Source organism: Mytilus edulis, chromosome 1 (assembly GCF_963676685.1).
Source record: "Mytilus edulis chromosome 1, xbMytEdul2.2, whole genome shotgun sequence".
In the NCBI taxonomy this organism is placed as follows: domain Eukaryota; kingdom Metazoa; phylum Mollusca; class Bivalvia; order Mytilida; family Mytilidae; genus Mytilus; species Mytilus edulis.
The window spans coordinates 112,614,851-112,632,129 of NC_092344.1; the positions used below are offsets into that span (position 1 = coordinate 112,614,851).

General features: G+C 31.2%; 1 protein-coding gene across 2 annotated transcripts in view; it reads left to right on the forward strand.

The window, feature by feature from the left end:
- LOC139500077 (fatty acyl-CoA hydrolase precursor, medium chain-like) overlaps positions 1 to 15,487 on the forward strand; it is a 35,930-nt gene extending 20,443 nt beyond the window's left edge. The window contains exons 2-11 of one of the 2 annotated variants that reach the window (XM_071288824.1): positions 499 to 684; positions 2,061 to 2,208; positions 2,557 to 2,742; positions 3,307 to 3,488; positions 4,947 to 5,091; positions 6,592 to 6,702; positions 9,496 to 9,572; positions 11,549 to 11,678; positions 12,479 to 12,614; positions 13,616 to 15,487. In XM_071288824.1, coding sequence (XP_071144925.1) covers positions 499 to 684; positions 2,061 to 2,208; positions 2,557 to 2,742; positions 3,307 to 3,488; positions 4,947 to 5,091; positions 6,592 to 6,702; positions 9,496 to 9,572; positions 11,549 to 11,678; positions 12,479 to 12,614; positions 13,616 to 13,895 — 1,581 coding nt within the window. In that variant the 3' untranslated portion in view covers positions 13,896 to 15,487. Of the gene's footprint in view, positions 1 to 498; positions 685 to 2,060; positions 2,209 to 2,556; positions 2,743 to 3,306; positions 3,489 to 4,946; positions 5,092 to 6,591; positions 6,703 to 6,724; positions 6,899 to 9,495; positions 9,573 to 11,548; positions 11,679 to 12,478; positions 12,615 to 13,615 lie in introns of both variants that reach the window. The other variant, XM_071288816.1, reaches the window with a different exon arrangement.
- The last annotated feature ends 1,792 nt before the right edge of the window (positions 15,488 to 17,279 follow it).

Genomic DNA, 17,279 nt, shown 5'->3' on the forward strand with positions numbered 1-17,279 from the left:
ATAAACTTGTATTCCCTTTATTTATTATGTTTTTATAACCAACCTGCTAGCTCATTAATAAAGGGAAGAATACATATCCCCCTTTTGGTTTTTTACTTTGATCTTTTTATATACTATATTACATAGATCAGTTCTAGAATTATGTTCTTCACCCCCATATTTATCAGCATGATAATTCGCCTCTTGTGAATTCAGTTGACTTATCCGTTTTCTGGATTTAACCGACAGTTTACAAGTGTGAACTGGATATGTATGTTTTCTACTTCGAAATTCCCATTTATGATTATCAACTGTAACTACCAATAAAATTAAAGTAATCAATTAATCCAATTTGTTCCTTTTTTTAATATCACAGATTTATAGTTGTCTTTTAAGCTTTTTGTTTTATATATATTGGGGTACAATATGATAGTCCTTTTACCTTCATCAATGTTAATCATTTAGATGGTCGGCTATGCACTTGACACACATTATTAACAACTTAATTATTTTTTCCAGAGACCGATAGAGCCTAAACCATGGACACATATATTAGATACATTGAAACTTCCACCAGCTTGTCTGCAGAGAACGGGAAATATTACCAATGATACTTTTTCATATATTCATCGTTATGTCCCAGGCTTTAATAGAGAGGATGAAAATTGTTTATATCTTAATTTATACAAACCATACGAACCAAAGGTATGCTATTGAATTGCAAAGAGAAACTATACGTATTGTTCATATATAAATTGATCAATTCATAAAGTTGCAATCATACTTATTATACATCATGATATAACCATGGAAAGATGCAGACGACCTTGATTTTGTTCTGAATCTTTTTTTTTAATGTTTAACTGGCCACTTTGTGAAAAAAAAATTCATGCATATTCCTAATATTCCAGTCTATCTTTCTATCCGTAAATGAACTATTTAACTTATTTTAAAATAATACAGAATAAGCAGGTCTTAACTTACTGTATGACTAATTAAATGATTAAAAGTTATTCCAGTCTTCCAGCTTTTTTTCCAAACTTCAACACTGCAGTAAATTCAAAACTATTCACACAATTATTAAGCTATAGCCTGCAATGAATTAAGATCTGTTCAGTCGATGTTCAGACTGAATCTAGTTTTTATTTAACTGTTCAAACCAACCACACGCTAAATAGTCAGAAAAAAAAGACAGTTCTGGATTTACTCCATGCATGCTAAATGTTTCAACATTCTGAAATTAAAACGGGGAATATCTGAATGATAATTAATCCGTTTGTTTGATGTGTTTGAGCTTATGGTTTTGCCATTTGATTAGGGGACTTTTCGTTTTGAATTTCCTTCGGTGTTTTTGTTTTTGTGATGTAAATTAATCATGTTAGTATAAACACTTTTTTAGAAATATATTCAAACTTATCAGGTAATGTTCATATCATAATGACTGTTAAAAACTGCAATTCATTTACCAATTATTAAGTGTTCCCTTCAATTTTTAGTTTTGTTTCGGTTTTACTATAGTTATGTCCATAAATTTATATTTAGAGAGGATTTGCGCCTTCAAATTAGTCTTACACCGCCACATTCTGTATATGCCACTTAGGAAACTTTAGTTCGGGGATTGTCGTTTGTTTTTGTATATCATATTGTATCATTGGCAATTATGCCACATCTTCTTTTTTGATAACTTTAGATTTAGACTACAAACACTATGGAAATTCAAAGAACATAAATACGTGTGCATGTACTTTAAGGTCGGATGGCGTTAACTGTGATTTTCGATTCAAGTTATTAAAATTTTCATTCACAATGTTGATACTTTATAATAATAAGATATCTTGATTTTTTCTAATTTTGAATTTTTTTCTAATTTCAAATATCATTTCTTTTTTGAGATTTTCCTTAAAAATGTGTTTGATTTACCTGATTCACACTTTTTAAGATCTTGTTAAATGGTATACCAACAACTTGTTGGTAACTTGATACAATGTATAACTGTGATGTTGGATTGACGTCTCAAAGACGTAGAGACACACTCTTTACAACTATACCTTTCAGATAATGAGCATTTAATAACATTACAGAAATCTGGAAAATCAAAATACCCAGTATTGTTATTCATACATGGAGGTTCAAATGAAGTGGGCATGGGTGCCATGTTTGACGGAGACATTTTAGCAGGATACAGCAAAATGATAGTGATTACTTTCAACTATAGACTTGGTGCTTTAGGTAATATATTTTTCTTTTATATAATTTCATTTGACTTGTTAAAATGCCATTAATTACAGTAATACGTTTAATTAGTTCAATTACATAAAACAACTTATACGTAAAAATTGAAGTATAATTTTTCATGTGAGAATAATAAGATATCAAAGCAATTATTCAACGATAAATTTCAATTGATGATGTTAATGTGAAGAAAACAACAGCCTTAATGAAAAACTAAACTTGAGATAAAAAGAACATAAATATATTTTATTATATCAATTTAACATAACAGAGCTTAGAAACTTTCTTCAACTTATTTTGAATAGCGTCATCAACTCATTTGAACTGATAAGTACTTTATTTAAGGATTCTTTGGAGCAAAAAATGAGAATTTGGAAGGAAATTACGGATTTCTTGACCAGATAATGGTGATGAAATGGATACGAAAAAATATCCATAATTTCGATGGTGATGCCTCGAAAGTTACGATTGATGGTCATAGCGCTGGTGCAGCAGATGTAGGCTTTCATATGATCTCTCCATTAGCGAAAGGTAAATCGATTATAATAGGAATGTTTAGACATTATGTAACTTTGAGACAGGATACACCTCTATTGGTCAATGATTATTTCAAATCTTTCCTTTTATGATATTTTTTTAATATAACAAGACTAACTCCTTTAAAGTAAAAAAAGCTTTATTCTTCATTCTTCATCAGGACAAAGAATTTTTTAAAATATCGACATAATGATAGAATCAGATGAATTTAAGAAGATGCAGTTTTTGAGTCCATTTGTTTTGGGATCTTTTGTCGAATGGACGAAACTAGTGAATGTCAGCAAAAAACTTTGACATCGTTAAGTTGGTAGAAGTTTTGGAAAAGCAGACACATATTGTTGCAATTTTGTTTTTTTTGTTTTTTTGTATACGGTTTTGTTGATAAACTTTTATCAAGTTTCAAAAAATAGATTTGAATTATTGATACTGAGAACTTAAACTGCATAGACATACATATCAGATAGAAGCAAGACATAAAATAATGAAACAACTATCATTTTGTTTAAATTTCAATAGTCAGCAAATGCTCTGTCATATTCGATCATTGTTTTCTTTAAGGTCTTTTTAAGTATGCAGTTATTCAAAGTGGTTCACCGTTGGCATTTTGGGCTACTGCAGGAAAAGACTGGAAGGAAGGCTACAATATAGATACATTTGACTTGATAAGCCGAGGCAATAATAAACATAAAGAATATTTAAAGCGGTTGGACCAAAGAACCATGAAAGAAATAAAAGCAAAGGTTTGCAATTTAAGAAAATAGACATTGAGACACAATTATTAGTATAATAAAACATTACAAATTAACAATTCAGTTTAGTGTGTTTTCTTATCTGAACTATCTTTCAAATGATTTTACAATTTTGTGAAGATTGGTCTAGAAATACTAATTGTACATAATCGCACGCTGCAGGAGAACGCATCGTTTTATTTTTTTTAAGGAACTGTTGAAAACATTTATACAAGGCAAATAGTGAAATTAAAAAAAATCGCTTTTGGAGCCATTCTCGTTCAATTGCTCAAAATTAGCTGAGAATCATCGCTGCTGATTTGTTTACCTTGCCAGTGAAAATTTTGACCTCATTTAATCTGCATTCATTTGACCTTCAATTCAACTCTTAGCTGGACATGGATTACGCATGAATTTATGAAAAAAAAATTAAAGGAAAAGAATGTCAAAATTGAAATTGAAACTAGGATGAACCATTTAGTTGACTTATGCTATCTACAAAAAAATCATTCTAATGTATGTAAAAATGATGATAAACATCCCTTTTTTAACCTTGAATATGAAATTAAACAGAGTAAGAAAATTGAATTGCACATGGTATATATCGGGTTAAATGACCTTCGGTAGTCTTCGGAGATCACCTCGATGGTTAATAAGATAGTGTTTAGACAAAATTACACATGCAACTGTAATACATTTTATCGAATTCATGCATTGTTAATTGTTTATTTTACAAATTTAGTATTCTGAATATACGTGTTAGTATAGTGAAAATCAGTCAAATAGGCGAACATGAATTTTACAGTTGATGCCCCTTGAAGAGTTTAATTTTTTTTCGATATTGTACTGTTGTAGCTTCAGATCAGTGTGAAGATTTGCTTGAAAGAGTTTATGTCAGTCCAGAACGGTTCAATGGTCTTTCAAATAAGTCAGCATATTTTTGTTTTTAACAGGCGAATAAGAACATTTAAGACCTGGTCAGATCAAATTGCAGTTTTTAATGTAATTTTATTCAGTTAAGTTCAAAATTAAGATAAAAAGATGACAATTGGTTTGCACTGACCTTCACTAGTACTACAACTGTAAGTGTGAATAACCTTGGAAACTATTGCTTTCTTCATATTGTACGTAGTAGTAGGTTCACGTATACTTTATGGCTGCTACAGACAATGTAATGACATAAACTTCCCTTAAACAAGTGTTACTTAACGAACTGTAACCTTCTAATGCCATTAATGAATAAATCTAATGACAACTATGTCACCTCATTTCCTTTCATTTAGCTTGATTTTAGCTGACAAATTACTACTCAAAGTAGTATATGACCATGGATTTGACAAATATATTGATCAGTGATATATGAAATATTAAACCTAGTGTATACTTTATCAAATGCTAAATTATATTAACATCGTCCAGTTTTATTTAGAAAAAAATCTAGGTTTTACTGAGACTGTATATTTTTTTCAGCACAATCCAGCCAGTTTTATTTCGTTTCCAGCTGTTGTTGACAAACATTTTCTAGTAGAAAGGCCGTTGCAAAGTTTCAATAGAGGACAATTGAATGGGGAATCATATCTTTTGTCGTTTACCAGAGACGAAGGATCAGAACACGGTAATGAATGCATTACTCTAATAAAAATTAGGCCGTTAGTTTTCTCGTTTGAATTGTTTTAAATTTGTCATTTCGGGGCCTTTTATAGCTGACTATGCGGTATCGGCTTTACTCATTGTTGAAGACCGTACGGTGACCAATAGTTGTTAATTTCTGTGTCATTTGGTCTCTTGTTTAGAGTCGTCTCATTAACAATCATACTACATCTTCTTTTTTTGTATCTTATAGACGATATAGTCGTCAATGTTGACAGTATCTTGACTAACGTGTATTTCCTTGAGTATTCAGACATAAACTACATGTATGGTACGAGTATACGTCAGTCTTCACTAACAGTATGTTGTTCCCTATATGTTGTTCCTTTAGATTTGCATTTGTTTTGTCTTACTTAGCTTTATTCGCTCTTCAATTTTAAAATTGATTTTGTATCTTGTTTTGATTTGATTTTGATTACTTTCAAAACCACAAAGAGAGGCAGGGACATTCAAACTCATAGATAAGAAAATGAATTGACAACGTCATGGCTAAAAACGAAAAAGACAAACAGAAAAACAATAGTACACAAGACACAACATAGAAAATTTAAAACTAAGCAACACGAACCCCATCTCAAACTGTGGGTGATCCAATGTGCTCCGGAAGGGTAAACAGATCCATTCAAATGTGTTGACCAGTTTATGATATTTGTATACGAACGTGTTGACATATAACTGTAGCTATACTTAACACTGAAGAATGTCAGAGGCTCACAAAGAGAAAATAATGACGTGCATCCGTCAATTATACATTGTTGATATAGAATTACGCAATTTACACTTCACATACTTAAATTTAATGTTTTAAAATGTTATTATAAATTATTACAAATACGATAGAATTATTTTCACAGCATATTACAAAATCCTTAACGTATGCGGAACATATCAGGTTGGGTTTTGTCAATATCTTTGTGTTGTAAAAAACACAGTCACAAACTTATTCCCTTTATTGGTACAACCTACAATGATGGACAGATTTTATATCCTGTTTCTTAACCTTTGCTTAATAATTTAATCATTTCATTTTTTGCTTTGTTGGATTTGTGAGACATATTGCCGTTCGTGGTTCTTAAGAACGAAATAATTAAGGAAAAAGAAAAATATCAAAAAAGCACATACAAACGTGCCTGTAATTCAGTGGTTGTCGTTTATTTATGTGTTACAGATTTGTTTTTCGTTTATTATTTTTATATAAATAAGGCCGTTGGTTTCTCGTTTGAATTGTTTTAAAATGTCATTTCGGGGCCTTTAATAGCTGACTATGCGGTATGGGCTTTGCTCATTGCTGAAGGCCGTAAGGTGACCTATAGTTGTTAATTTCTGTGTCATTTTGGTCCCTTGTGGACAGTTGTCTCATTGGCAATCATACCACATCTTCTTTTTTATGTATACACTTGTGTAATTTATAGCCAATTTTGTATATTGATCTGTTTGTACATTAGCTGTAATTTTTGTCTTACAGCTGAGGCACTACTGCATCATTACAAAGTAAACACATTTGAAGAACGTATATTTCATGATGTTTTAAAAGATTTGAGCCCACACCAGTTCCCAACAATCTGTGGAATTTCAGGTATTTATCCTTCTTATTACAGTTTGGGATCATCTATCAACAGTACAGGAGATTTTCATCGAGAATGACTTGAAAGATATCCCAATGACAAAAGAAATATATGATGGTCTACAGCAAATTGAAGAGGACATTACTTTTAGGACTCTTATGAAAGAACTTTTTATTCCTATGTTTAAAGATGTATGCGGTGTGAAAGGTAGAACAAGCTTTAATAACTAATATTTGGTACCACTCAAAACAATGCCCTGGATTTCTGTTAATTAATTTACTCAGCTATCTCTTCTAAACGTCATATATATTCATATAATGATAAAACTTCAAAGTAAGTTTAAACTTTGACAACTCTGAAATCATAGTAAAACTGAAAATGTTGGATATAACAAAAGTCTTCATTAAAGGGGGATAATTACTTCAATAGGGAGTCAACTGACGAGTCGACACAATAATTTGTAGATCTTGTTTTGTTGGTCATTTGTGCTGTTAAAATCGTATTTTAAGGACCATATGAGCTCAACACAGAATAAAAAAACATTGGTTTCATTAAAATAACATTATTTAATGAACTAAAAACACACAGAATGTATTTATAAAAACTAGCCAATACTTAACAATTTGGCAAAAAATATTTTGACATTCGAGGAATCATAGTATCCAACACCGGTATCCAACCTGCGGTAGTAAAAAGTAAAATGTAATGATTATTCGCATACTATTGTTATATATCCAACCAAAGTATTCCTGTTTCTGAAAACGCTGTATATACGATAGACAGCAATTTTAATTCAAACATCTAAATCGTTTGAGGGCATGTCATGCAAGTATACAATAAAAACACTGGTACTTTCCTGTAGCGACAAACCATCAACAGCAGTAACAATTTGGTGTTAGCAATGCAAAATTTGGATACGGGCTTTTTATGGATGCAATTCAACTTTACGTAACAATGCTGTATTTCGATTCGATGAGAGACATGGTATTTTTTTCCAAGTTCTATGTACATTTATTGAGATTTGATTTTCTCTACAAGTGTATTTGTCATTCGGCAATTTAATGTGCCGGTGTATTTTCTAGTTTATCTAGCAAATACCATTGTATATGGAGAATACAATGTCTACAAACAACCCAGTGCATTATTTCTATTCTAATAGGACAAATTCATGGTTATTTTTTATATTCTGCAACTCCTACACTATTCTAAATCAAATATTACGGATAAAAACCATCATTATTGAATTTGGAATGAATGACGTGAATTACGCAAACCTGTATTTTAAATGACGTCATAAATAAAACTCAACGGAAACGCATTTTCGACTTAAAAAATGAGAAGATATACGGTCAGTGACTGTTCATTCGAGATGAGTATACGGCCGCGGTCAATGAAGTATATATACAAAAAAATATATAGTCAAGCAGAAACTGCATATGATACATGATTACAATAACATTTCTGAGGTCAAGATGAATACTAAGAACATTCGATGGAATTAAGGTGGGTACAGAACAACTAAGGGGGCTAACTCTTAAAAAATCAGCTCAGCAACTTAATCACATACTGTAAGTTAGGGGCAACCAAGCTTTTCAGCGATCATTTGTGTTTGTCAAATTGCTATATATCCAACCAAAGTATACCTGTAAATTGTGTGGTTCAAATTTCTAGATTTTTATATATTTTTTGTAAACAAGTCAAAGTAAATACTTTTTCAAAACTTTATGCAAATTAAACGGGCAAAATCTATTTTAGTCATAGTGAAAGGTATCCCCTTAAACAACAATTATATCATGCTTACAAGGGATATTTGCCAAAAATGCCGATTTCGATGTAAACAAATGTCCCTCTCCTTACGGCTATTGATATTTGTTTACCTCGCAACAGGTATTTTTGAAACATAATTGCATTCATTATTCATTCTAATTGTTAATAGAAAATGAAATATATAATTTTAGAATTGTCATCAAGATTAAGTAATGCATGTTGTTTGATCGTTATTGGAATACCATATAGAGGAAATTCCTCGGTTTGTTAATAATTTGCAAACTTTACAAAATAAAACAATGTTTATTTTTGTTTACCATCTCAATTTGATGTGATAACCTTTTGCACTTTTTTAAGATATATAAGATTCAACAAACATCACAGTAATATATGAATGTTGCTATTGAATTATTCCATGTTAGGCATTTCCATAAGCAAATGGCATAGCATACCTTTATGTATTTATTCCTGTAGAACAATACCGATAAACATCGACCGTTGAAACAAATATTGTCACTACAGTTTGACAAATCTCATCTGTATTTTCGTATTTATCCCTGTAAATATCTTTGTATTTCTAAAGTAAAGAGGAGAACCAGCACTTTTAAAACAGATTCAAAATGTAATCTTAACTTTAGTGATAATAATATACGTATGCCAATATAATCTTAACATGGTAAGTTTGATTGTATGAAGGTTATGTACAACGTAGTTCTAAATAATTGTTGTAAATAACATAAATGTAAACATAAAAAGTCGAACAAAACCTTATATACTGACATAAGAGCTGTTGTCTGCTTTATAGTCAGGATGTTGTCGCTTTGACACATTCCCCATTTCCTTTCAAAAATCGAACTAACATTTTATTAACTAGCAAATAAAATACATTAAAGCAAAACTGAAAATAAGCAAAACAATACCGATATGGGTGAATATGAACAATTATTGGGTAAAAAAAGTAGTAAAATTGGTTTGATATCTATGTTTGTTGGTCCATATAATTGATAATGACTAACGATAATGTGTATATTTTTTAGATATAATACTTCACGAGTATGGACAATGGGAGCATGATATTAAAGAAGAATACAAAACAGTGAAACGGTATATTGAGGTATATACATATTTTTATGCAGCCCGATACAGATTTAACTCTGCTAAATAAATCCAATTACTTCATAAACAATTACAATTTCGAGTGCACCAGGGCATTCAAATTCTTAAAAAGGCATAATATTGCATTCTTGTTGTTTCAGGTTACAGGGTAATATTTTTTTTATTACAGAATATTGGTTGCTCTTCTGTGAACCTTACTTAAGTCAATGTATCTGAAATATGTGATTGGAAAAAACAGAGTCTCTTGTGGACAGTTGTCTCATTAGCAATCATACACATCTTCTTTTTTAAAAGTATCTTTTGAACATACTTTCCCAAACTGAGGGATGAATCATGTGTAGAAATATATGAAATGATTTTACATACAGGTGAAAATTAATTTTAATTGTGTATTCACTGCATGATAAAAGACCTCAAAGGACCAGTGGCCGTAGATTTATAAAAATATAAACGGTCATCATTCATATTCAATTAATTTTAAAAATGTGAATATTATAAAGAAAGTACTTTAGTTAACTGCGTATGTAGAATTTTGGGCAGTGCAGAAAGTGTTGAAATTTTGAAAGAGGAAAACAGACAAAGAACAGGAAAACTGAAGTGAATTCAGAAAACCGCTAACATACATAGAAACGAACTATCAGATAACAACTTTCATATTCCTGACTTGGTTCAGGACTTATTAGGAAGACATTGTGGGTTTAGCGTGGTTTAATCGATAGCCGAATATACCGCTTTATGACAATGTCAAAAGATATCGCTAAAATGACAACACTACGCGATAGAAATACAGCATGTACACACGCAGGAACTTTCATAGCAGAGAAACGCACAAACAAATAATAGAATAGTAGTCATAACGTTCAAACTGCAGAACAGCATGGGATATATTTTATCTACCGAAGTAGACTCTTTACCGGATGTGTTATAACATGAGCAACATGGTGGGTGCCACATGTGGAGCAGGATCTGCTTACCCTTCCGAAGCACCTGAGATCACCCCTAGTTTTTGGTGGGGTTCGTTTTGCTTATTCTTTAGTTTTCTATGTTGTGTCATGTGTACTATTGTTCGTCTGTTTGTCTTTTTCATTTTTAACCATGGCGTTGTCAGTTTATTTTCGATTTATGAGTTTGACTGTCGCCCCTCTTTCATCAACGACAAACACCACAAGATATCAAAAAACAGTGACGCCCTCATGTAACTAACTTGCAATCGCGAACTGTATACAATTATTCAAAAAATACTCGTCCCAAGATTTTCATGACAATGATGTTATGGAATAGCAATTTTTTTTAAATATTTGGACTCAGATCAGACATAACACACTATTCAACCGAAACCATAACAGACACATAAAAATAAATACACGAATTTTGGATGTCGGATGTACAAAATACCAACACACGTCATATATAGCAATAGCTGAAGTACGTAGACTATCCAGTGAAAAGCTCAATTAACAAATTTACAGAACAAATTTAGTCGTATCTTAAACACTTGGACTTTTTTTAATTTGAAGTCTAAAAAGATATCTAATGGAGAATTAAATCTGGCGACACAATAAGGGATTGAAAAAAAAAGTCGGCATTACATTTAATAAAAAATATAAATGTATGTGTTATACAAACCCAACTCTAACTACAAACCGGAATGATTGTATGTGATCTTTGAGCAGATACATTTGACTTTATAATAAAATCGGACAAGATCCGAAAGTAGAGAAAAATAACTGTATGAATAAACTCATCATAGATACCAGGACTAAATTTAGTATATACGCCAGACGTGCGTTTCGTCTACAAAAGACTCATCAGTGACGCTCGAATCCAAATGAAGTGTATTTCTTTCAGATGTATCTTACTCCGTCAGGTTTATCATTGTGTCTACATTAAGTCAAACTTTTATATTGATCAAATTTATTAGAGATAATTTGTATGCAATTGCTTTATTTTATTTCAATTTTGTCGTTCTTTTAGATGGAAAGTGATTTTGTATTTGTTGCACCAATGATTAAACTGGCCAATATGTTATCCAACTTTACCAACAACCTATTTCTCTTCAGTTTTGATCATGTTTCTGAATTGGCACAAGGACCAGAGTGGTTAGGTAAATCTATTACTTGTATTTTATAAATGTTCTTTTCATGATAGATTGTACCAATTTATACATACTTGCAAAAAGATGGTATATTTCGATTTCATGTGTGCTTGAAAATGTTCTCCACTCATTTGACATATACAAATTCTTTAAACTCGATCATATTTTTTATCGACTGAATATTTGATTAATGAAATAATTTGTTTAAAATACCAGACTAGTAATTTGGTACGCAGACACGCTATTCCTTACTACTTTAGAATCATCAGTGGCGCTCGCATCAAAAGAGTTTTGAAGGTCAAATAAAACATTACAAATAAACAAATAGTTGAGTATTGTTTATGGATACATTTACTAATAACCTTGGAATGAAGAGTTCAAGAGACAAAACTCGACAGGTGTTTATAGTAAAACACAATGCATTATTGCCATGTCTTTTTTTTATATAATAAAGGCAACAGTAGTATATAATTGTTCAATAACTTTAAATCGATTAAGCGAAAACAAAACCGAGAGAAACATCAACTTTATGAGGAAAGCAACGAAACAAAAGAAACACTAAACAACATAAACAGACTATTTGATAACAACTGCCATATTCCTGACTTGGTAAAGGACAATTTAAGAAGAAAATTGTCGGTTTCATCTGGTTTTGTGGCTAGGCAAACATTCCGCTCACATGGCAATGTTAAAGCTACAATTAAAATGACAACATTACGTGACGGAATACAGTTCAAATAAACGCATTTAGCAATATTTACAATACTTTGTGTAATTGAATGATTCAATAGAATGTCTTGTATACGTAGGTGTTCCTCATGGGAGAGATCTTTTTTACCTTTTCGGAGTACCTTTTGTTGGACATAAACATTATAATTATAGCGAGACTGATAAGGTAGCGAGCCGGTTGATGATGACATTATGGGGAAACTTTGTAAGATACGGGTAAGATAATCTAAAGTTCGAAAATAGTGAGTTGAATACTATTACTGTTCTGTCTGTTTAATTCATAAATATATATTTTAGAATATCGAGACAGATATATGTTCTTCTCAATATGTTTTGTCATAATATGGCATTCTTATATCTCTGTTCACAATCCCCAGATCGTTTTTTTTCTCAACTAACTTTCATCACAAGGAAAGTAGATTATCTTAGCCACTATTTTTTGGAATTTTGGAAATTGTTTAAAATTAAGGATAGATCTCTTAAGAAGGCATTCGCTCACTGTTGATAGATTTTAGATGAGAACGTAAACATTATGTTTAGTCGGTCAGCTTGAAGACCTAACTATATTTAGTAAGACATTTGTGAAGTTAGAGTTTCTAGTATAAATACGGGATATTTTTGTCATCCTTTTTTATATCAATACTAAGTCCTTATACCGAGTATCTATTATGAGTTTATTTATAATCTTCATATACCATACTCTGTAAATCAAAACGTTTAGAAGCTTAAAAACGGTATTAGGGGTTTAAACAGAAATACGTTTTATGTAAACTGTCCGATTGAGTTTATTCTAATATCATCGTTCTTCTATTGATAACTTGAATTTAATACCAAAATGTATCCACATGATTTCAATTCAGAAGCATAAGCTACTTTTTGGATAGAAGACAAGGGAATCGATTGTCCTCAAGCAGCGGTTTTATGTTTAGTAAACGTTGTGATATTTCCATGTCTTCTAGCTAAGCAGATAGACAATATTACAACTTTTATTGATAAATAATAATTAACTTGAATTGGAGAAATATGATCGAAAAAAAATCTTTAAAATGAATGATTAAAAAATGTGATATCTCTTAATATAATCTATTTTTTCACCACAATAATTACTGTTTATATTAAAAACAATTACCTTTAACTAAAATTCCAACTGAAGGAAATCTTGTCATTTTGTTTAAGCATTTACAAGAAGCTTATATAGATTTTGGAATACATTACAGGAAACTAACAGCAGATGGTGTGAGACATCTTCCACATTATAGAAGTAATACTAGAGTATTTAACAGACTATTTCTCACGGACAATAACATAACGGTAAAAGAGTTCAAAAACTTTAAACCACGCAAAATGGCGTTCTGGAACACTTTTCTACCTCATTTAAATTGCCCGGAGAAGAAGTGTCAATCTAACAAAGGCCGTTCTACAGTACCTCATATTGTAATTGTACTTATGTGTTGTAGTTTATCTACCTTCTATATGACATTTTTAAGATGGATATAGTTCATTGTCGGAAAAAAACATTTGTATTGTTTACCTCGACCAATTTTCATGACAGAATTTTTATGTTCATAATATTATTTTATTTTAAAAAAACTCATGGCAATTTCTAGAGAAAGTATAATATGTCTTCTATATCATGTCTCGTTATTTTATTGCAATTAGAAGCGACCGTATTACGGTAGAATCGTTATCATCATAATAAAAATTGGTATATTGCAATACCCATCGAATGTTGATTTTGATAAACAAAATTAGTGGCATCAGAAATGATTCATTTTAAAGAACAAATGATACAAGCATTAAAGCATTCAGTAAATCATAAAACAAGTTCCATGTGTATATACATGAATATTTTTAATTCTTTATACGGTACAATGCCTTGCAAATTCTGAATTCAATGAAGCTCAATACAAGTGGTAAATTTATTAACCGAACACCACTATCCAACAATAAGGTTGAGTGCTCCTCAATATGTTAAACCCCACAGCATCCTTGTTATCCTTTCTCAAAAACAGCATCATGTAAACCAGTTATTGTCTTCTGTTATAACTTTTTGTAATTGAATGTTATTAGTTATCGTATTTCTTTGTATCACATGCATTTCGTTGTTTACTTTATGGGATGGTTTTTGATCATCAAAAGCCGTACTGTGGCCTGTAGTTGTTTGAAAACTTGTCATTTGTTCTTTCATTGGTCGTAACGGTTGCATACATGTCTTTTTGGGAATCATACCTCACCTTAGTACTTTTTATATACATATTTATATAGTAGAAAAAGTTTTATTATTTCGTTTTAAAGATAGACATAAAAAAATAAATTGTAACCACGACAGTTCAATGTTATTACTTGAAATTATATTGCTGATGTTGTGAATAATTGAAGTTAGTAAACTATGTTATTTTGTATATGTTTCTTAGAATTGATTTACGTTTATTTATGGCCTTTAAAGATACAAAATATGTATCCATAACAGAAGATATTATGTAAAAATTACTTATTGTTTGTGTGACAGAATTTAACAATGTTTATTGCATTTGTAATTGGCGATGTCACATGTTCCAAATTTTAGTTATCTCCCGTTCAACTAAAAAGTCTCCGCTTAAACATACTCTTTGATGTAAAATTTTCTGCATTGCCATATACATACATTTAACACGTCTGCCAAATTTGATATTAGATAAAGTGTAACTGTAACGGCTTTTACGGTCATCTCTATAAGTGTTTTTTTTTATCATGGATCCTAATTGGTACTTCAATATACTGCATACTAAAGCAGCAATATCAAACATTTGATGAATGTAGCTAGCTTCGCATGCATGTTATTTTCGTAAAATTTAAATATTGTAAAACATACAATTCGTAGTTATATTTTGTAAAGTATTTCCTATAATTTTACTGAATGAACTATTTTCGTATCAAACATTTTTTAATGTCAAAAGTACCAATTAATGTACAAATTGTCAAAGAATACAACACATAAAAATGATTTATAAGCTAAGCAAGATACGCAATGTAGCCTCAGTGTGGTTAAATCAATTTAATATTGTATTATGTTGTTTAATTGATGTTTTTTAATAAATAAATACACCATACGGCGACATTGTTAATACATCAGTAGGGTTAGGTTATAGACAGAAACTGTTTAGCCGCATAAAGTACCAAAGGTCACCCTCGGTTTTTGTAAGGTCATAATTATTTGATTGAATGAAAGATATGATTTTTAATTTGGTAGATGCTTTTTGTGCTTTTTAGTAAATATTTGTTTGTTTTGAGATTGCAAAACGGACAGTGATGACTGCTGTAACCATATTTTGATTATTTTATCGATTATGTCTATTTGTTTACGCATCGTTGTAAATATTACGGAAGTTGATGCGACTGCCTTAAACGTGAGAGGTTTAGCGCTATAAAACCAGGTTCAATCTACCATTTTCTACATTTGAAAATGCCTGTACCAAGTCAGGAATATGACAATGGTTGTCCATTTGTTTGATGTGTTTTATCATTTGATTTTGTCATTTGATTAGAGACTTCCGTTTTGAATTTTCCTCGAAGTTCAGTATTTTTGTGATTTTACTTTTTTTATATAGCGTTGTATGGCTAGTTAAACCTCCCGCTTGTATGAAATTTACAAATAATTGATCCGTAATATCTTTAAAAAAAAATGGGTAAGCAACCAAAACAGACATAATAGGTTAATGTTACAATTAAGCCAAAACTGAACTGTCCCAGGTAAAGTGGAGGTTCGGGATCCAACTCACATGTTTAACCCCGTAACATTATATATGTATGTGCCTATCCAAATCAGGAGCCTATAATTCAGTGGTTGACGTTCATTGCTGTGTTGCATGTTATTTTTATCACGTTTTTTTCTCACTTTAAAATTATGAGGTAGAACCGTGACATAAACAGAATGCCATACGGTGACTTATAGTTGTTAATTTCTGTGGCATTTTGGTCTCTTGTGAAGAGTTGTCACATTTGCAATCATACCATATCTTTTTTATATGCGTTAGCCCCGCCGCATTTTTGCGCCTGACTCAAGTCATATTCGTTTGTTAGTCTTGTATGTTTTAAATTTTAGTTCATTTATATGATCTTATATGTTTTGGAGTTCAATATGACGTCAATTTTAACTGAACTAGTACACATTTTTCTTTTGAGGCCATCTCAAGCCCGCCTCCGGGTACGGGATTTTCTCGCAGTGCTGAACACCCATTGGTGGCCATCGGCTGTTTTCCGCTCTTTTGTCGAGTTGTTGTCTCTTTGATACATTCCTCATTTCCATTCTCAACTGTATTATACATCACAGACATACAACACAACAGCCTTAAACTTTCGAACAAACATACACAAACATAAGCACCACCGAATTTGTTGTAGTTAACAGTAAGTTTAACAAAGACGCCAACAAAAAAATTCAAGAAGAATATGGTAAATTTGATAAAAACGCCAACTAAAAACAACACCGTCCGACTCGCAACTCTGGACTCACGTGCACCAGAAAAATCCAAAAGTGAAACAATATGCCGATTTTTGTTCAATTCCCTTATCAGAGATATCAATTCAAATCAAACCTACTAAAACTCTAAGGTCGCCATCGCTTATTGAATGATAGTTACATTATCTCAGTCCCTCAACTTACTACGACATACATTTTCCTTCCAAAAATTTCTTGTTCATGTTTACCCTGGTCTGATTGACATTATAGCTGGTTATGTCACGCATATGATTCATAATTTTGCTAAGTGAGAAAACAAACCCGTGATAAACGTTTACTTATACGAAAAAGTGTGTACCGCCACCGAATTACCATCCTTCTGTCTTGCATTCTACGAATTCGTAGAAGACGAGGAAAAAAACGACGATTTTGACAAAACTTTC